General features: G+C 39.0%; 1 protein-coding gene across 3 annotated transcripts in view; it reads left to right on the top strand.

Moving 5' to 3' along the window:
• The window catches only part of LOC138626076 (zinc transporter ZIP11-like), a 129,426-nt gene that overhangs the window by 101,528 nt on the left and 5,313 nt on the right, over positions 1-22,585 (top strand). For all 3 annotated transcript variants that reach the window (XM_069707509.1, XM_069707508.1, XM_069707507.1), the window contains one exon: positions 12,461-12,628. In XM_069707509.1, coding sequence (XP_069563610.1) covers positions 12,461-12,628 — 168 coding nt within the window. The remainder of the gene's footprint in view (positions 1-12,460; positions 12,629-22,585) is intronic.

Below are 22,585 nucleotides of genomic sequence, written 5' to 3'. Positions count from 1 at the left end.
TCATCATTATTAGAATGATAAGGTGCTTAAATTGTACTAGTTTGTTTGAAAGTTTGAATTTCCTGAGTCATCCCAATTGAGTATGCCGTTTATGTCAGTATTAAGGGCGATATATCAGCTTCTGATGCTTTTTACATATTTCTGTATGTGAATCTCTGCATCCATCCTCCATCATCACAGTGGGAGCAGAGAGTATACTGTCAGCTCTCTCTATATCTGATCTTCACACTCGTCATTTGGTGTCACCATCTGTTTATCTACCTTTTTGTTTTTTCATCTCTCCTTGAATTTCTCAACTGCTGGCAAAAGAAAGTTTCACATTATTCCATCGTGGATATGTTATATAATTTGGTCTTTTTCCGTGTTATTCTATGTTGTTGCAAGACTAAAATCCATAGTTTTCATCACTAAATTCTTCCATTTCCATGTAATAGTATTGAAGTGCAAAAGTTTCTACTGTCTTTGTGTACTGAGGTCATCTATTAGTGCACATCTTGCTAAAAAAAAAAAAGGAACATAAATCTTAAAAAGCCAGTTGACTGTCAGAAGTTGTTAGGCGGTTAAATGGCTTTTTTTTTTAACCCTCCATTGACAGTAGATTCAAGGGGCTTTGTTTGGCCATTTCTGTAACTTTCCAAAACTGAAAATTTTATAGTAATTCATTGTTTAAGACTGTCTGAAAGTATGCGCCATAATACACTTATTAAAACAATAACTTGATATGCAGTGGGCCTAATCCTAATTCCAACAAACAAACAAACAAAACTTTAACCCTAATCCCGCCAACAAACAAACACATTCAACCCTAATCCCACCAGCAAATAACAGAAACTCTATCTCTAATCCAACCAATAAATAACAGAAACTGTAATCCTAATCCCACCAACCATCACATGACATAAATGGTCCAAACCTAATCACAACCAACCCAACAAAAAGAATCAAAACTCTGTCAAGATACCAACCTAATGAACAAAACTGTAACCCCAATCCCACTAACCAACCATGCAACCAACCAAACCAAACTCTTGCCCTTATCCCACAACCAACCAGCAAATTAAAATACACGTATAAAACACAATTTTAACCAGAGCACCTCCAAACATAGAAAATGTATACCCTAATCCCAGCAACCAACGAGACAAATTCCAAAGGATAATCCAACTCAATTTGATGGCAGATAATTGTATTTGACAGGTGTAGCTAATAGAAATTAACAATGCTCCACTTACATTGTGCCAGTCAGCCATGTCAGTGAGCCAGCACACACAACACCCGCTACCAGAGCTGGCACACCTAAATGGAATGCAGCTGTTATTAATGTCCTTAACTACACCCGTGTTTGCCAAGTGAACATGTACATCGTCACATTAGCCCAATGAGGAGAAACAGACTAGAATTATGTCTTCCCTCTGGAGGATTTCCCTTTTTTTTTTTTTTTTTTTTCCTTACTCATGATGTGCTTTTTCTTAACAGTCTAGTGAATAAGATTAGTGCCGCCAGATATTGCGTTTTAATTGCGTAAATCTGACTTGGTCAAGCCTGTATGAAGTCGTGACTTTAAGGGTTCAAGACAACAATTAAGAAGTCACATACCGCCACTGGATCAGCATATTTACTTTGGATGCCAAGATGGAGAAAATGGAAGACAAAGGATGTGGAAAAAGTTTGAGTCGGGGACAATGCGTGACCCCAAAGTGAACAAATGGCCCTTCAGAAACAGCATGGACCAAGCTTTGTCCAGCTGCTGTTCCCTTCAGTGGAAAAATGTCAGAGTGCTTTGTGTTCACGGTAATTAGTGGATATTCCTGCCAGGCTGACATAATTTGTGGGCACTGGGTTATTCGCTGTTTCGTTAGACAGTTAATCAGTACAGTGAGTGACTTTGGCTGAGGTTGGTTCTCTTTTCCAACTCTCTCCTTGGTTCTGGTTTCCTTCTCTAGTATTTCAGTATCATATTGTCAAATTGCTATACTAAAAACCAAATCTTTATTCTTGCTCTCACCCATTGACTGTATATAAAAGTGGACGGAGCTTCTGGGTGTGAAAAATTAAGTGGATGCGGAAGTGCCTTAAACTGCAATATCACCGAGTGCCGCTGGACCTCAGCTCCAAAAAGCTCCGTAGACTCCCGTGCAACTAGTCTCATAAAATTCAAAGTTTATAAAATGTATCCACGAGTTATCTCAGTGTTGTTAGTCACGCCTTCTTATTCGTTTTCTGGCAGTCTATCTGAAAATAATCCTGTCATTAATTCAAAAATAAGCTTCAAGAACTTTTTTTGGGGGGGACGTGTCTGTTTGATTGACAGGTGCAGTCAGGTTACAGCTGTCAGTGGGCAGGATGTCGTATCGCAGAGTTTCCAATCAGATTGAGTCAGATGGACCGCTTGCTCCTCCCCAGCTCGTCCAAATATGGTCACTTCCGGCTCCGAACTAGCAAGATGGAGTCGACCAAATTACAAACTCAAGGCTTCATAATGTCCGTTCACAAAACAATGAGTGAAATCACTGGTGGTTGCCGCTTGCTCTCACCATAAGAGCAGCAACATCTGATACACCTTTTCTTTTCTCCCCATTACTTTCTTCTCACTCTAACCCACACGACTCCCCAATTCCCCATCTGTCTTTATCCACCTTTGTTTCTCCTGCTTTCATCTCTCACATAAATCCATTTTTCTTCCTCATCTGTCCTTTTCTCCCACCTAGTTGGTACACATTTTCTCTGAATTTCATTAATGTCTGTGTTAAGACCAATCTCACCTGTCCCTCGATGGTCATTCATGACTGACAAGATCTGTAACAGCCACATTCAGGCCATGTAAAGCACCATTAGCTTCTCTACTGCTGATAATGTCAGCAATCAGTGCCTTCCACCGCCTGACTAACCATAATAGATGGAGGCTGTCAAACCAAATACCAGTGATTTATTTTCCCCACATCCTTCCTTTTACCTTTCATGGTTTTCATGGTCTGTGCAGTTTTTAATGTCCAAATACTGGTTTACTTGTGCTGTAGTAAAATTGATGGCAGGCCATCTTAATAGATACAGAACTGCGAATGTACAACAATGAGAAGACTTGATGAGAAATGACCTTCAGCCTGACTCGTGTGCCCCAGACCTGCTCAGTGGTCAGCGGTAGACGCTCTGATTTCACGTGGCAGCTCCGAGGTAGCTGGTCGTAGGTCGGCGGGGTTACTGACTGAAAGTAGAGTCATGACTGCTGGTGAAAGAGAGTGAGTGTGCTTTGTCAGTTTTGACAGTGGAATAAAGTCAATAAGGTATAAGTCAACATTCAGATACTGACTTTAAACTCACCGTCCAGTTGCAATTCCAATAGCCTAGTTGTCAAAACATGGCCTATGTATCAAAAAGTTTGCCAATTTTGCTACCCCCATGACACTTGAGAAACCTCCTGAGGAAGCACGTGATGTGGTTGAAATTTTGGACAAAAGTTAGTTAGTTGACTCTCGTCGAAAACATTTTGTAACATTAAAAATCTGTTATGAAAACTAGCAGCCCCAAAGTAAGAGGAATTTTTGAAAGAAAAAAATAAACACATACATTTTCTTACACATTGGATGTTCAAGTGTTAAGTAATAATCAATCATATATTTTTTTATACAGATACAAACCAGACTGTATTGTAAAGACAATGAAAAAAAAAAAGAGAAACTCAGGAAACACTTCTATGCATAGACTGTGGATAAGAGAGGACGTAGCTTTTGGGTCTGACAAGTGAGGCCAATGCGGAAGGGCCTTGAACTGCAATACTACCGAGGGCCACTAGGGGCTGGCTCTAAAAAGGCTCTGACTCTATAGACTCCCATTCAACTTCCCTCATGAAGTTCAAAGTTAAAACATTTTTCTTTATTTTATCATTCTCTAAAGTCACTCCTTCTTATTACTTTTCTGGTAGTACATCTGAAAATAATCCCTTCATTGATTCGATATTAGGCCTCAAAGAGAGGTATGTCTGGGGGCGTGTCTGTTTGATTGACAGGCCTGTGGTGCAAGAATAAAAAGTTGAATAAAATTGAGTAAGAGAATAGACCAAGCAGTAAAGTAGACCAAAATATACAAAAAATTAGACAAATAAATAATAAAGTTCAATTACAAATTTTATAAAAAATAACTACTTTCCTTTAGACAAAATAAAGTAGCACAATCCAACTAAAATATACAACTAAATACACATTCAAATGAATAAAGTTCCATTAAAAATTAGATAAAACACAAAGAATAAAACAGATATACCAAGTTGTACCAAGAATCTACAAATAAATTGACTGCCTGAATAAATAAAAAAAAAACAAGATTCATTGTCACTTTCTTCAAAACACTTTTGCAGCTGCTGCCTTTTTTTGCCTGATTCACCTTGTAGCTTGTCAGTGCGGAGGGCTCCAGCAAATGGATTTGCAGCAAAAAGACAGTTGGTGTAACTACATCTGTCATCTGGCTAGGGCCGCAGCAGTTAATCATACCTGTGGAAGTGCACACTCCACGTTAGTTTGCAGCATGTATTTTTCAGTTTTTTCACAGACAAAAGATCTTAAAAAAGATGCATTAATTGGTTGCAGCCGTAAGTACCTTCCAGACTTGTAAAATCGTTTGCAAATAAACCGCTGTGCAATATTCAGGCATCTGATAAGCCTTCAGATTCCGGGATCTGTAACTCAGATAGACCTTTTTCAGAATAGATATTTGGACTTGTCACAGTAGGGGAAGCACAGGTGAAATCAATGGCAGCTCTGTTCCAATACGTTTCCCAGCCTTCGTTATTACAACAAGGACTTTGCTGTAACATGACAAAATGTCTCTCTTAAAAAAAAAAAAGAAGTCTTACCAGCACCTGACTCTCCCAACTTGCGCTATTCTTAACACTCTTTAATCATTGAAATAGTTCAGGAGTCAGATCGCTGTGAAAAGCAGTGAGTTGACATCTTTCCTTTGTCACATTATTTAAATTTTTCTGACTCCGTGTTCCTGCAGCCACTGTGACTGGCTGGTGCATTAGTGCAGGGCACATTTGAGGCTCCTAAATAAAAAGTAATCAGTCACACAGTGGTACACTGTTTGTTGTTTATTAGCAGAGTGACGTTGTAACAGATGCTGAGGCGGCTGTTGCTATTGGCCACTCGAGGAGATGAAAAATGACAAGAGGGGATTTAAGCTGAGTGGGAGATGTGTGGAAGGTCTGGTGTGTTCAGTAGACGTGTCAGTGTGAGAGAGCACGTACACACTGCAAGACGGCAGATGACCCCCTAACTAATAACTGGATATGTTTATTTACAGATAGTTTTATCCAAAATAGTCAAACTCACAAAAATGCAGTGTGTAGGTTGAATGGCTGTCTTACAAAACAAACAAAAACAATATATCTTCTATTGGAGATCAAAAAGCGACAGAACGTTTTCTTTGGATTGCCACAGACCTTCTCTGTGGTAAAGCGACTGCTGGTGTTCATGGCTTTCCACCATCTGAGGAGGGAATAAAGCTGTACTCGGTCGTCATAGTCGTATATCCGGGTTTTTGTTTTTCTCCATTTCTTCTTTTACAGTCATTTGTTTTGTGTCTTTGAATTGCAGACTCTAAACGATCAGAGATGAGAAAGTGGAAATCACTGCATGTCTTTGGGGAAGTATCTTGTGCAATGAAGAGTTCATCTCACAATTCGGTGTGTTTTTACCAAGCGGGAACTAACATTGACATCACCCATTGGTTTGTGAACTGCCGTTTTAAAGCCTTGAGTTTGACTTTACGGTCGTTGCAATCTTGCAAATTTTGAGCGGTTTGGAGCCAGAAGTGACCGTACGTGGACGACCTACAGAGGAGCAAGCAGTCGATCTGACTTGATCTGATTGGACACCCAATGAAAATATGTCCCTCCCACAGATAGTGGAAACCTGACTGCCCCACGGGCCTGTCAATCAAATAGACGCCACCAAAAACACAACTTTTTGAGGCCTACCTTCTCATTAATTATAAGATTATTTTCAAATGGACTGCCAGTAAACAAAAAATAAGAATCGACTTTACTTGAAAAAATGTATTGACTTCTCATTTTACAGAAGTTGAATGGAAATCTGTGGAGCCAAAGGCTTTTTGTAGTCAACCCTTAGTGGCCCTTGGTGGTATTGCACTTTATGGCATTTACGCATTGGTCTAATTTTTGTGACTCAGAAGCTACATTCACTTTTATGTACAATCTATGGCTTTTACTAATCAGCCTGCGCCCGTACAAAAACCAAAAATGAATATTATTGTCATTTTATGTCAAGAACTAGAACATGTGTTGACTTCTTGACACAATTTGCATTTTGCATTCTTGCTTTATCCTGTCATGTCTTGTCTGTTCTTCAATGCATCTTCTGTGGTCTATTGTTGTGCATACATTTATAAAGATGAACAAGGCAGAGGCAATGCCACTAATGTAGACAGAGATGGAATCCGTTTTTGTAAGCAGGCATGTATTTAATGGATCCGTAAATAATTCCACACGTTGAAATGGTTTTACTTCACATTAGGAGACAAACAAGAGGAACTTTTTACTTTGCATTATTCCCATAACTGTGGTACTAAGGTGCTGTGGAGTAAAAAAAAAAAAAAAAAAGAAGAAGAATGATTTAAGTGTCAACAAGCCAAATAAGGGATGAAAGATTTAGATTTTTTTTTTTTTGTTTGTTTGGTTTTTTTTTTTTAAGTAGAAATCACAACCGGCATTGACAGACAGGAGGCAACAGAGAGGGGATGACGCAGGGGATGAATCTGACTGCCAGACTGCAGCATAGAGATAAAACAGAAAGGTAAAAGAGACTGAGGCAGAGTGTTTGTGGGTGGAAGAGGGAGAAGTGGGGAAATTAAAGAGAGTGGAAATGAAGGCAGGTGTTTGGTTACAAAACGCTATTATTAAGAAAACAAGTCAACGATGGAAGACCACATCCAGATGTTACTCAAATTTAAAATAACCAAGTCATAAAATAGTCGGTGGCCGGTTTGCCTTTCAAAGACAACGTGTGCGTCTCTATGTGAGTGTTCCAAGGTCACTGAGAGCATTGGGAGACTTCCACTGCAGAAAGATAATCATCTCAATGAAGTGTTTTCACCCACCTGTCAGTCAATGTAACTGGCTTCTCTGCTAGGTGTTCGGGGGAGACTGAAAAATATGCTCTAATGAGATGTGTGTGTGTGTGTGTGTGTGTGTGTGTGTGTGTGTGTGTGTGTGTGTGTGTGTGTGTGTGTGTGTACGTGCGTGTGCGTGTGTGTGTGTGTGTCGACGGCAAAGTGTACCTCCTATCTCCAAGGATGAGGCAATCGAAGCCGAAATCTTCACAAAGCTATAACACTCACAGGAAAATAAAATCTACCATAAATCTGAGCCGCCAACTGGGAAGTAGTGTTAGGATGTGTCCAAGGATTTTATTTGTATTTTTTATTTTCGATCTGATATCTCCTTCCTGGAATTACAGATCACATTGACATGTCAACATAAGACAGAAACACTGTCTGATTAATGAAATTCAAAATCATTAGTTGTGTTTGCCCTCTTCCCATCAGGCTATAACCCATGATAAGGAAGTTTTTCAGTAACAAATGAAGGGGATTACAATTTCATTTTTAGTTACTACTCCTGGTAATGTACAGTCTTACCAAGAGGTTGATGGAGGAGTATTGTAGTTTCCTTTCCTGCATTAAGTAACCAGACTGCCACAGTACCTGTACAGAAGCATTAATTAACAATAAGATGCACCGACCTTGAAATGAACTGAGCCATAGCTTTGGTTAAGTGTAAAAGTTATGTGTTAAGTCATGTTTTGTGAGTTTATGACATTTTAACATTGGCAGTCCATGTTCTTTAAACTCAACATCTAAATCCTTTGTTCTTATACAAATGTATTTTTTGGGAAATAAAAATAAATACCTGTGCCACAAAGTGTAATTGATTAAAACTTTAGAGTACTTATCAACCAAATAATTCCAGTAAACAGAGGGACTACACTGAGGAACTAAAGAAGAAAACGTAAAGTTCTACCTCTGACCTATCAGTGTGGAGTTGCAATGTGAAATCATCATCAACTTTCAAATTGTTCTGTAGTTCTCAAGTGAGTTATTTGTAAAACTAGACGCTGGTGTACTTGCAGTCTATAAAGTGCTTGAAAATAGCTTTCGTGAAACAGGATTGAGGACTCCAAAAGCTGACACAACATTCCTTTAATCACAGAAAAGCATTGTCCCTGGAAAATGTACTTTTTGTTTGTGCTCACCCACCTTTTCTTCATCTCATTTTGTCTTTCTCTATTTCATTTCTGTCATTTCGTTCCTGCTTAATTGCAGTAGCTCTGCTTTAACATCGGAAAGTGAAAATAAAAATCATCCTGACATGCGTTGAAAAAAAAATCTGATTTTTTATATCTGATAGATTTGTAATATGTATGTGTGTGTATGTGTCTTGCACACAAAGCAGGTATTTCTGGTCAAAACTTAATGTTCAGTGTTTAACTTCACACACAGATGCTGATATGAAACTGTGTGTTTGTAGGTTCTTAAAGTGACATACTTAGAATGCCTTTGGGTCAGGTACCCCAAATGATCTTGCTATCTGACTTTTGTGTGCTGGCACTAGAACCTGCTTTCACTTTTTATCAAGCTTTTCAAGAAAGCTTTTTTAACTATGCCAGTAGCTTGACTCAAGAAAAGGCGGCATTAATCATGGACTGCCATGCGGGGCGATGAGGTTCAAATCGAAGAGTTGAAACGATTACTTTTTTGTTTTTGTTCCTAAACCTAACCATGTGTTTTTATACTTCAATCTAATCAAAGTTGTCATTTGTCCCAACCCTAGCCATGTGGTTTTGTACATCGTTTCGTTTTCCTATAAATCGCTTGAGGCCGAGGCGTGTAATAAACAGCCGCAGAGCAGCGGCAGGCGGCAATATCAAGTTCTGCTGTAGTGGACGGGTGTGTCTATTTGCCGTGTGTATAACCGGGTTGCATATATTTACGCAGTAAATTTGGGTCTGGTAATATCAGGCTAACCCAGAACCGTTTTCCAATCAGAATTTGTGCTTAGGTTTATAACCAAATATCCTCAAAATTAGCCTGAAGTTATATCATCATTATGTTTTTGTTGGTTTTTCATCCTTGTTTTTCTAGCTTGGCGTATTTGTGAATATATACCAAGATGTTTACAACTGTCTGGCTTTTCAGTGGACTGTAAAGTACTTTTTATTTTCATTCCAAGTCTATGAATGCCAAGTTAATATGCATGTTCTTGTTGAGAACTGCCAGGTTTTTGGAGAGAGTGAATAGTCATAACAAGCACTTACATCTGAATATTATCAGCAGCCAAGTTTCTTTCAATCTTTTTTCTTTTTCTGTTCAAGACTGTAAACAGCTAAATTCAATCCGAGCATTCGAGTTCAAGACGATGTAAATTACACTATATTCAGATCCATTTCTAACTCAGTAGCTCTTTGATTCTGGAGTTGGACTGTGGTGGTTATATTTTGCATTAAAAGAGCCTTGAAGGATGGATGAAAATAGATGAACTCCTATTAAGAAAGGTCCTGTTTTGGCTCATCGAATTTTGGGCCGATTGGACTAAAAGACTGTTGCAAAGACTGTTTCTCTGCCAGAATAACTATAGCTTCAATTTCAAATATTTCATATCACACAGCGATGTCTGGCTTTTTTATTTCACCCTGAATCAATGGCTGTAAAAGGAGGCTAATGATAGCCCTGACTGGTCAATGCATTTCTATTTCATACATACATACTAGCCACCAATGTAATGTAGGGTTTATTTCATGTTTTTCTCTCTGGAGGTTTCATTCTTAAGATTTTCTATTACATTATAACACGTTAGTTATAAGTCGTTTTCTTGGCGAGTTGCATCTGAAAGTCCGCCTGACTGACCTTTTATTGCTGCATATCACCTCTCCTGGTTTTGTCCTTTTGCTCTGCTGACCAAGAGAAACTGGAATATTAAAATGACTGCGGTACAATACACTAATTGGGTTAAGACAGCTCTGTATTACTGGCTTCAGGTAGGGTGAAAGACTAGTCATGTTTTTATCAAAATGCCACTTCAAACAAGTATAATTTTCAAACCTCCAGAGCCCGGACCTAATTTGCAGTTACATAACTAAGACCAGCTTATAGAGCAGACATTTTTCCCACATTTAATAATTAACAACTGTTGCTGGCTAATTTCCTTAGCTGCTAATGTTAATTTTGTTAATTAGTGTGATGGACTGTCTCACATATGGAATGTTTTAGCTACACATTTATTCATAGAGCGATTTGATATTACGATGCTGATGCAGCTCTCTGACTTTCCAACCAGTTTAACTACTGACCCTGATTTCTGAAAAATACAGTGTACAGAACAGGGGGTGGAACATCATGAAGAATCAAGTCCTACAGCAATTATCACTTTTTGACAAGGGTATGAACACACAACCCTGTGGTTCAGTGGTTCGATAAGTTCAACTGAAGAGAAAAAGACTTTATAAACGTCCACTGGCTAAGGGTAGAGCCAGAGCACCCCCCGAGCAATAGTCCAAATCCATTGACCTTTACACGCTCGATAATTCCAATTTACAGCCACCTACATGGCTGGTGGTCCAACCGTCTCAAAGAGGAGACTATTGGAACGCACTAATACAGGTCAATTGCATGTGTTTGAGAATGTGAGACCGAAACTAAGAGAGGGATGTGTGAGGAGGTAGAAGAGGGAAAGAGAGAGGTGGAAGGACACAGTGAGTAGGATAAACAAGCTGCAGGAAGAAGAGTAAAGATTATGAAATATGGTGTGTTCAACAAGGATGATCCATCTATTTTTAGTTGTAGCCAATTAGCAGATTGAGACATTTTTAAAAGCAGGAATTGTGACTTCATTTCAACTAGTTATCGATAAATCTCCAAGTAATTATAGAATAAAGATGATTTAATTTTCTGAGAAGCAGCAAGATTGATATCTTGGGTGATTACCCGGCTGTTATTTGCTGTGCAGTGCTGCTTCCTTCTGCAGTGTGTGGGAACGGTCATACAACTCAACTCAAATGAACAAACAGATCATTATATCTCCTAAATAGTGACTGCTGGTTTGCATTATTATAAATGGCTGAAATTAATACTAATTTTACCAATGGATCCCGTCATGTGAAAGGTGTCTGGTTGTGCTCACACTGTAGTGACACACTAACAGTGAATTAAAACCTTCCTCAGTGGCTTCATCTGTAAAATCTTTTTAGAAAAAACATGCTTGAAAGTGGACCAACACTGATGTTTTTAGGTGTCTGTGGTTCGTAAGGACATGAGTAAGCACTGCAGACTTGACTCAGCCACTTCTTGCCATCTCTCATGACATTTCATGAGAAGAACAGACGGATAATTTAAACCATCTTCAGCGTGCTCATCTCGAGGCAGTCTCCTTTGGGAGGGGACGTGTAAAATATTAAAACATTGCACCATTTAGTCAGCTAATTACCATGACGCTCATTATGAATGTCCCCATCGCTTCCATTTATTTGATGTGTTGTTTTTTTCCTGCAATATTTAAGCTTTTTTATATCAACTCAGTGTAATTTGCTTTGTCTATGTAGCCTCCAGCACAGGGTTTGTGCTAATTAGATAGTCAGGGGCCGTTAACTTTGTTTTCATGTTGTAACAGATATTGTATGCTGATAATTGGACTGATATAGGGACAAACCAGGGACATTGTTTTATTAGCGCATGTTGTATCTCCTTGTGATTCAGGCTGTAGATATGACTGTAGATGTGACTTCAGTGATTGCGGTGCTAATCAGATTTGAAGCAGCCAGCGGAGGTACCTGATCTAATGAATTTGAGTTTGATTTAAACATCTTGCTGGTGAGTGTTTGCTGAGTGCTTTTGCTTCTCAGGCCGTTTCATTGCAGAACAGAAAACCAGGTGACGGGATGACAAGTGCATTTTTACTGCTGATTGTTTAAAGAACTTCATCAACCTGATTATTGTAGTTTAGAGTGTTTTTATAAGATAGATCTCGTGACATGTTTGTTCTCACAGAGTTGAGCGTCAACATTAAAGCACCTTTTTGTGAGCCTTTTGTACATGTCCTCAATTAAACACTGACAGGCCTTTAATCAAAGTTAAATGTGATTTATTTATGACACATTAACACACGATAAAAGTTGCAAAACGGAAGTAAAACAATCTAACTTGAACATTTTAAGCCATTAAGGACAAAACAAGCAATAAGAATAAAATTAAGAAAAGCTAATTGCTTGATTGCTTGATTGATCGATCGATTGATTGATTGATTGATTGATTGATTGATTGATTGAGCAAATGCACTAAATGACACTCACAACTTTTTTTTGTCAAATATTGACAAGTAATGCACTGTTTGTCTTATTATCAATTATGCATAGTGTTTGTATGAATTTGTTTTCAACATTATTCTGTTCCATCACAGATAAACCAGAGAACGGAGATGTCTACCAGAGAAGGAGAGGACCTCATGCAGGCAACTCGGACAGACAGGAAACCGGAAGTAAACAACAGGAAGAGGTTGGGCAGACAGCCAGCAGCTGGCGACGAATTCTTCTCCTCATCCTCGCCATCACCATCCACAACATACCAGGTGAGAACGAGCCTAAAGAGGTAAAGTTTTGGTTTGAGTTCCACGTGATTGGCAGAGGTGGAAGCTGGCACCTGAATATCCAATCAGGAATATGTAAACAACACCAGCTTGGTAACAGGCCTTCCATAAAATGTAGTACCTATACATTTGTTTAGAGTTCTTCTTGTGCATGTCTTGTCTTCTGGTAGCATGTTATAAGTACAGGATTCATAGAAATTTAACAGCAAAGAAATGTAATGCTCAGTGTGCAAAGACAATTAACTGATGATGCCTCTGATGTACTTTGTCTTTAGTGCTAATTAGTACGAAAGTATGATGGTAAACACTATCCTGTTCGAAGTGCTTTTGCTCTTTAAACAACGTGGGTGCTGGATCAGAAAGTGATGACTGCATCAGTAAGTCAGCAAGTAGCAAAGACTTATGCTGCTTTGCGCCAGGTGTAAAATAAGGCCTTTCATCTTATTCATTTGTACAACAGAAACAAACTGTTAATATTGGGAGAAAAGAAATATGTATTACTTCACAATTCCATTATTACTTTTGCTTCCAGTGTAATCAGTATTGTCACCAGCTAAAACAGGATTTATGAGGTTGTAAAGGGCTTAAATTTGAAAGCTTTCTAGGGGGAGTATGGTGCAAAACACCAGGTTGACAGAGGTTTAATAGAGAAAAAAAAATCGAAATATCATAAATATTGTAGATGACCTCATGGCAGCACACCACAATGAATGCATATGGCAAGGCTAGTGTCGCTATGGAAACATGCAAATCACTGTGTGCAGCAGCACAGCTGTAACGAGCGTAACCCTGTCATAATTCAATGGGAATGGGAAGTTGGTTTTAACTGAGTTCAGGTGTACCGAGTATCAATACAAATGAGGAATGAGACCACCGAATCAGTTCAAGGAGATCCCAGTGAATGGTGAACTAGGTTTGTTTGTGTGCCTGTCACACGGTAATGCAGTGATGTGAACAGGCTGGTAATGTTCCCCGAGTTGGAAGTAAGACGTGTCGCTGACAAATACAGCAGCTCTGAATTTACAATCCAGTTGGAAAAGCTTTGCTGCTTCTGAGCTGCACAGAACAGCAACTATGAAGCTGAGTCCTGTTTACCAGCTCAGGTGCTTTTGTACCGAGTTTGGACTGGAATGCTCACTGAATGTAAATATATATTTATTTTATTTTCCTCACTTTAAATAAGCTGTCAGAATATTTATTGTGAAATAAAATCTTGTCAAATAGACAGCATCCAGGTTGCCCCTGCAGGAAACCTTTGATTATTGAGCGCTACACAGAAGTCAGCGAGTTGCTATCCTGTCAATTCTAATAAGCTCATTAGACTAATCACCTGGCAGTCATACATCAAAGACGACAGCCGGGGAAGAACGGAGTTCAATATTTTTGTTTTCCTGTCAGCTCTAAACATTTCAGTCAGAAAATAAAGATGATAGAATTCATGAAAAAAATTAAATTAAAATAAAAACACGCTACAGGGAAGCAAATAACATGAAGGCCGTCAAATCAATTAACAACTGTTTACTTAGCATTTACTTTTGAGTTTCAAAAGGTCAAATGTTTATAGGAACCTTTTTTCTCATCTTATTAGAGAGAACTGTAACCTATTTGAGCCTTTGAAACTCACTTAGACAGTTTATGTAAAATTAACATTTCTCTATAAAGTGGCGCCTCATTTATGTGCTCTTGCGTCACTGTAGAGAATTTTAAAGTGCTTTTGAGACGGTGTGATTTGTTTTTCATTACAGCATTTGACTCTGTTTTCGCCATACTGCAAAAAGCCACACTGACTTGCTGCATGATTACTTCAGAACTCAAAGAGCATACAAAGGTCAAAAAAACTAAACTACATGCTCGGTTCTTAGAATTTCATTTCATATGAGCAAAAGTGTAACCAGGTTTTTGAACACAGCATGTCGTCAGTTAACGCAGACACTTCCTACTGTCAGATAAAACACAATACAGACCACTGATATTTTTGGAGTTTCTGGGAAACCCTCCCACCAACGCTGATGGGCCACATGGTTTTATTACCCAGAACCACCTGAGAAGTCGTCCTTGGAAACTTTGAAAAGGGCAGACACTTTCTAAAAATACTTAGCAGCTGATTGGATGAAACACCTGTTAATCAGCAGCTATCACTGGATAACTTCAACCAATCAGATCGTTGTTGTTGTTGTTAAACCGACCCAGTATCACAGCAAAACGTGAAATAGACACTCCAGTCCACTACAGCAAAATGTGAAATAGCAACAGTTACACGTTTTCCTGTAGTGGACAAAAATGAAACCTATTGCGTGCGTAGAGCCATGAGATTTACAGGAAAATAAAACATGTGGTTGGGGTTACAAAATAAGCACAAGGTTGATGTTAGGAAACAAAAACAAAAAATGTGTCACCTCCTGGATTCAAGCCTCGTTGTCCCTCATGGCAGTCAGTGACTTATTTCACCACGCTTCCCCTCCTGCCTCCAGCTTCATAATACCGCCAAAAAAGTTCCTTTGTCGCCTCTGTTGCGGAACCTTGGTCACATGATCCCGTATCACATGACACTTACATGTGTGTAAGTTTCACACTTTCAAAATGTGTAACTGTCACACCTACACAGGCCAAAGCGTGGCTATCTCACGTTTTGCTGTGGTAGACCAGTGTGTCTAGTTCACGCTTCGCTATGATACTGCGTTGGTTGAACGGCTTCTCACTTTCGTCACACCTACCAGCCTGTAGCTGCCATCAGGTCCTCGCTAGACACTGTTTGGACCGAAACCACTGTGGTTCGGCAAGAAGCTCATGATTTGAAGCTTGACATGGTAGATTCTCACATGATCTTGTGAATGCAGCTTCCATGCAAGGTAACTAAATTGTCCAAATTGCTACTGCAACAAATTTGGGCAACTGTCTTTTTTTTCCACCACACATTCACACACTGCTGCATCACAGCTACTTTGCTTGCTTCCATTTTTAGCAGTTGGTAACAGGTTGCCAACCTCATTATAGTCTAAATTGTTGTGCCTCTGGCTGTTATTCCACAGTGAACATGCCAACTCTTTCTGACCAGGCAACTAAGACTTCCTAATTTTTAACTTTTCCCATTTGTGAGGAAATTTTCCTTTTTTCCCTTTTTCCTATGAGTTAAATAAATGTGGAAATACAGAAATCACTATGAGCAGTGCATTGAGATATGCAAAATTAAAGATTTGTTTCCATCAACATGAAGCCCACATAATTCATGTAAAAATGCACTTCCACTTGTTTGAATGATTTTCCGCAGCAGACTTGTTGACCTGATTTCCATTAGTTCCATCAGCAGCAATACTAGTTCCATACTGCTGTGGAATGATTATTTGCTCTATAAATTGTTTATAAAAAGCAATTTAGGGACACATGGTGTACAGGAGGAGAATCCATAATGGTTGCTGTTACTAGTTAATACTCAGAATTGTGACATATGCATGCAAATCATGTTCCTATAGAAGATATTTAATGTGCATACAAAAATAATCCAGCACATTCCCACGACAAGTAAAGGACAGACTGTGTGAGTCCCTGATTAAAAACAAACAAATAATGGCAATTTTCTCAGAAAAAGATCTAAGTTCAGCTCAGAGGAAAGTACTGCTTCAATGAATACGTTTTTCTGTGAGTGTATTTCTGGACAGGAATCAAATGACTATGTAGATGTACTGTATGAGTAAGATTTAATTTTGCATGCTGCCGATCTGCATATGCAAATGTTTGTTTTTTTTTCCAAAATGACAACATGCCAGAGTTTCGATCTTTACTGTATTCTGTTGAGGCCTGTAGAAAATATGGGCTGAAAAGCTTTGGCAAACGCAGAAGTAGTGGAAACTGCTGGTGTATACAATACAAGGGCATGCAAAAGTGCAGACACACCTGGTCAACGTTTCTGTTACTGTGAACGGCTTAGCGAGTAAATGATGCCCTGATATTCAAAAGACATAGAGGTAAAGACAAAACATATTTTTAATATTTAAAGCACAATCACTTTTTCCTTTCCATCTTTCTAGGTTTGAAATAACAGGAAAAGGGTTGGAAGCAAAACATCCTTTGCACGGCTGAAACACAAGCCCAAAGTATGGTCAATCCATCTCGGTGCTTAGCAGGTTGTGAGGTTTACATGAAATTCTGCTCTTTTTTTTTTTATCCCCAAACAAACCTTTGCTGAATGCAGACAACAAGTTCAATTTTGATTTCATTTCATCAGTCCACAGAACGTATTATCAAATGGCTTCAGTCTTGTTTAGATGTCCACTCTCAACCTCCCGACCAGTGTTGCATAGTAATGCAGTGCAGCACTACTCCAGAGTCGGCTAAACGTCTCTGAATGTCTTTTGCGGCCAAAACCAGCGTATTGATTTTCCGTTGTAGCAGTCCTACAAACAGCTCTCAACTTGACCTCCACATTCCTGTTAACTGCCAACATCACAAAATGAGGAAACAGCTCCCCAAAAACACTCTGCTCCTTTCTCATATCCTTTTCCTGCTTTGTAGACATCAATTATTTTGAATTCCAGAGTGCTAGGCAGCTGCTCCGAAGAGCCAGTGGCTGCTGATTGTTGCAATTCAAACCTTGCGTTTGTTAGTAATTTTGCCATTTACAGTGTAGAACTCAAAATACTCCCGTGCTCTACTTCTCAGCTGCTCAGGTGCCGTGATTATCTAATCAGCACAGTTTAGCTCGCTGTTGTCCTCCTTCAGTTTCATTTATTAGCTTAATCTACTGATAAGTCAAGGTAATGGCGCATGTAACAGGTTAAGCTGATGTTGAGAACAGCCTCTGCTGAGCCACGAGGCTAACAGCTTTAGATAGACGCTGCTGACATGTTCTCTAAATTCAGTCTTTTTTTTTTCCAGTGTTAGAATAAAAGTTTGAATATCGCGTCATAAGTGACAGCTCTAAAAAATAAGCACCATTCTGAATTATCCGGTAACAAAATGTTATTTGAAAACTAATTATAATATTTACTGTATTCTTTCTGAAGCAGCTATGTCTTTCTTCCTCTCGTGGTGTCTGTCCTGTGTTACACGGGTGTTGGGTGTAATGTTTCTGCCCAAAGTTGCAATAAGTGGGACTTCTTTGGCTTCTTTGAAGTGCTTGTTCACCAAGTAATCATGCCATTTAACACCAGCTACAAATACTGAGGGATTTGCTCTGTAATAACCTTATTTAGTCATTCAGACTGATGAAAGAAATGTATTCAACATAGAAATATGGGCTCGCCTTTAACACTGATATTGAACAGTAATTTGTTCCGTTATTCGGTGCGGAAGAACATCGGCCATTTAGTGAGAGCCTTTTCCCACGACGTGATATGTGGACTGATCTTCAAAGAGGCTCTGAGCGCTTTGTGATGCAAAGAGACGAAGATTGACGGCAGCCCTGTCTCCCCTTTATAAGGGTTGATCCCTGTTAGTGTGATGGATGGAACGAGGTCATTGACAGCTGCTTCTAGAGGACCTCAGTGGAATATGTCAACCAGGAATATGATATTATAGTAGACGATTATTCTGAAACGCGAGATGCCCGTGACGTCGAAGGAAGACTGTATAGAGACATGTTTAATATTCTTGTCTAGTACGAGCAGTATACGAGTACTAAATGGCTACAAATATATTTTGTAGCTGTAAATCATCACAGTTTGTAAATGTAAAGTATCAAATATACCGGGACAGAAGAGTTGTACGAATTATTCACGGATCATCAGTGATTTTAAAAAGATGGAAATTGCATCCCAATGTATCAGGTTTGTCTTTAGGATTTAAATCAGACTAGAACTGGGACATGTATTGAAATAATTGCTTGGTCAACAGAAAATTGATAGATAACCAATTGTATAATTGATTAATAATTTGTATTCGTAATAAAGCAAAAACCTCCAACATTCTGTAGTCCCAGTTTGTCCAGTGAGGATTTGTTGCTTCTTTGTGCCTTCTTAATAGTAAACTAAATGGAATTGTTTTGTGGATCATCACACAGACACGATGTCTTAATGGCTTACAATACTCGTATAATAACTTACATGATCAATTTTGCATATCGGTGAGAATGATACTAACTTGCTGCCAAAAGAAAGAACAGTAAAAGAAAGTAGAAGGAATCAGACTGAATAAGCAACCTAGAACATAATTTTCCTGACAAGAAGACGAGACTCTCTCATTACGCTGATTGAATAAATGCTCTGGAAATATGCATTGTCCTCAGTTCATCAACACATCTGTTGGGCATGCAGGCATTTTTACAAACTGCAGTATCGGCACCGAATAAAAAAATGAACAGGTCTGAAAGATGGAGGTCCTTTCACAAACTTTGATCAAATATACTTGAATTAAGTTCAGAGAGAGTATTCTATGAAGGGGGTTGGGGGGATTAACCCACTGTCCTCCCCTGTTTGAGGTAAATAAAGACCATGAGGCATTATTTGCCAATTTAATTAATTGTACGACAGATTTTTTTTATCAAGGCCGAAACACTCCGTAGGAGATTGTGTTCCAGGCAAATACATCTTTTGCAGTCCCCTTTAAATGTAAGTGAGGAGTTACTGCTAATTAAATTCCCTTAGATGTTGAGTATTGCAGGGTATTAAGTCATGTATTTCATCTCGCATTTTTTACTTTGTGATCCTGTTGATTATACTATATTTAAAATGTTCCCTTGTTCTTCCTGATGAAGCAAGGTTTCTTGTTTTTGTTGTTTTTTTGTTTCTTTTAAAAGGCACTGTATGGCTTTGATATGACTGAAACAAAGATCTCACAACAACAAAAAAACAGATGTAAACAAAAAAGATAGTAAACAGAGTGGAAGACCTCACAGTTGTGGACTACGTAACAAAAACCAAAAAAAGGAGCTGAGAGAGGAGGTGCAGTGTTGGTCGGCTCGGTGGAAAAAGGAGTGCATCAGGTGATTAAAGGAAAGTGCAGTGGAAATGAGTGGCTGCTGTGATAATGGCCTGTCAGCATACAACACCAGGCATGAATTGGATAGGACTGGCTGCCGCGCACATGCAGGCACCCAAATAGAAACCCATTTTCAGTGTTCACAGGACACCTCTCATTTAAGCCATGAAAGGAATGACGACTCAGCTCTCAACCAATCTTCATGGTTTGCCAGTGACACTAGTTTCTCTCTACTGGACTGTATTCTGCTGTTAACGGTTGTGCTTTGGTAAAACTCTCGGACACAGTAGGGACGTTTCATAACCTCATGTCTGTTGTTGGGATTCTTTTTCAAACCTTGTTGTTTTTATGAGCGCCAGCACATACTGACCACAGCACAGTGGACTGAACAAAGAAGGGAAAATGTATCAATCCCTTAAATCCCGAATATTTTCACGCCAGAATGAGATTGGAATAACTCCAGCCAAAATTGACATTTTATCTTCTTCCTAATCAAAACTGTAAATTAGAGTAAATAGCAGCTTAACTTGGTGACATTTGTGTGTTTGAAAATGTCTCAACTTACTGTAAACTCAATCAAAACTGATCAAAAGCTGCTCCTGCTTTAGTCGTGGAAGTACTAGGCAACCTCTTCAGTGAACGTCCCATGCTCGAAAACCTTCGATAAATTGTGCTCGTTGCACAAAAGCTAGCGGTTGTTTCCTGACCGTTTGTTGACAAGAAGGTGCGACAACATTAACACTTCGAGCTCAGACAAGTCGGGCGCTTCATTAGTGATCGTGTTTGATTCCTAACTTTATAACAGTAATTTATGATTTTACTTCATTTAAAATCGAACTTTTTCCCATGCTCTAGTGTTAAAAAAGTAAGCAAAAAGTTAACTTAATTATAATATCGGATTGCAATAATTGTAGATTTGCAATACATAATTGAATCGGCAACCTAGTATTGTGATGGTATCAACTTGGGAGACTAGAATGTCATGCTAGCCCTAACTCATACGTAAACACATGACATTGCAATGATGTAAAAAAATGTGTGTTGATAATCATTACATTTTTTTTAGAAATAATAACTTGCCTGTGGTTAGCTACATGTAGAGTGATGTCACATTAAATCTCACGCATCATGACGCAAACGTCAGCTTGGCCACACAGATTCTGACTCCTCAGACGTGGACTTTTAGCAACATAATAGGTGTAAGTTTGACATGGCTGCAATAATGTACCAATATGTTTTATGGACCATAACACATATTGGTGCCCGCAGTGGGAAGGGGAACTTGGGAAAACAGTGCACGGTCTGAAACATTAGGGAACCTCTGCGTTCGGCCACCACAAGCCTACAGAACAGCTTCATTGGTCCTTGGCATAGTTTCTGGATTCGTATTGGAGGGTTAAAAGAAGGGTTCAAAATGATATTTCCACATTTAGCATGAGTCACATGGTGCACATGCTCATCATTCCTTGTTGGTAACTGATTGTTCCTTGTACACGGAGAAGGGTTTCATCAAGCAAAAGCACAAAAACGTGATTCTCATGAGTGAAACCTGACAGGTGTGTCAGTAGTGCTCGCCCGCCAACCCTGGACTCTGTTTTGGAAGAAAAACTTCCAGCTCACTGGATACACAAAACATTCCCAAACCCCAGCTCACATTTCCAGCTGTGTAGTAGTCCCACAGGTGAGCGGCTGTTGTCGGAAATAAGAGGAGAATCTCAGCTATTAAAGTATGTTTCTAAGTATGTGATACAATTTCTTTTACAGTTTAAAATTTTGAGTTTTAAAAAATAAATTCTTTTTTTTTTTTTTTTGGTGTTGCGTCATTTCGTGAGTTGATTTAAAAATGTGCCCTGAGCCTTTTACTCGTGGCAAACTGCAAACCCTGAAACTCTCAAAGCTTGCGTTTTATTCAAACTCAGTTCAAGGTTTTTCAATGCACACTTTCTACTGGCCCTACTTTGGCATTTCAGACACTTCCAGAGGATTTAGATGGATGGTAAACGACCCACAGCGTTCCCAGAGGGGGCTTTTTTCCATAATGGCACGATAGGATGTCTGCTTGTAATGAGCTGGTTGGCAGTTGATTAGAACCGGTGTGCATTGTTATCTGAGGTAATGACAGGGTGAGATTATGATGAAGTGGCTCCTGAAATCTGGAAGTTTTCAGCTGCGGGGGCGTCAAGATTCTACTCTTTTACGCTTATGTCGTCTTTCCACTCTTTTTATCTCTCCTTTCCATTCTTTTATTTCTCCCATTCTCTGTCTTTGTCGCTTACAGTTGGTATAAGGCAGCTTACTGTTGCCTATAATACTGCACTAAGTGTGTAAGAGAGATGTATAATTCAGTGGAAGAATATCCAATGGAGACAATGGGCTGAAAGAGATCAGTCTTTCTTGCATACAAGAAAACAAATAACTAATACACATACTTATGAAGCTATAAAAGCCTATCTACCTCTCTGCCTACCTACCTTCTGTCCTGTCCTGTCCTGTCCTGTCCTGTCCTGTCCTGCGGATACTTTACAAAGGGTAGATAAAACAACAAAAACATACTTTTCAGTCAAAGTAAAAAAAAAAATACATGTACATATTTTGCTGTAGGTGGCTCCACACCTGTAGCTTTGTGTTGTGTGACAAAACTGCACATTTTAGAGTTTCCTTTGATTGTACCAAGTTAAAAAAAAAAAAAGAAGCAACACCTGTACTTTCCTCATGCTGTTTAATCAGCATCTTGATGTGCCAGGCTCGTCAGGTGGATGAGTTATCGCAGCAAAATCCCTGCTATAACAAACGAATGCGTGAACTAAATTTGAGCGAAATAAAGTGAAAGTGTTCGATCTTTAACTTCCACTCGTGCAAAAAAAAACAGAGCGAAAACTAAAGTGTTAAACTTTAATTTTTGTTGAGCACAAGTAGCTGCTGAGGGGCAATATGTGAAGGTATCTGTCGCTTCAGCCTGTTGCCTGTGGTCCTCTTCAGTCCCAATGCTATTAAATACACTGGCTGTCCGTGGTTTGGAGTCTACAG

Source organism: Brachyistius frenatus, unplaced genomic scaffold, assembly GCF_029030835.1.
Source record: "Brachyistius frenatus isolate BFR_SWC_R1_liver_20210118 unplaced genomic scaffold, ASM2903083v1 Contig_69, whole genome shotgun sequence".
Classification (NCBI taxonomy): Eukaryota; Metazoa; Chordata; class Actinopteri; family Embiotocidae; genus Brachyistius; species Brachyistius frenatus.
This window is presented reverse-complemented; position numbering and strand designations above follow the sequence as displayed.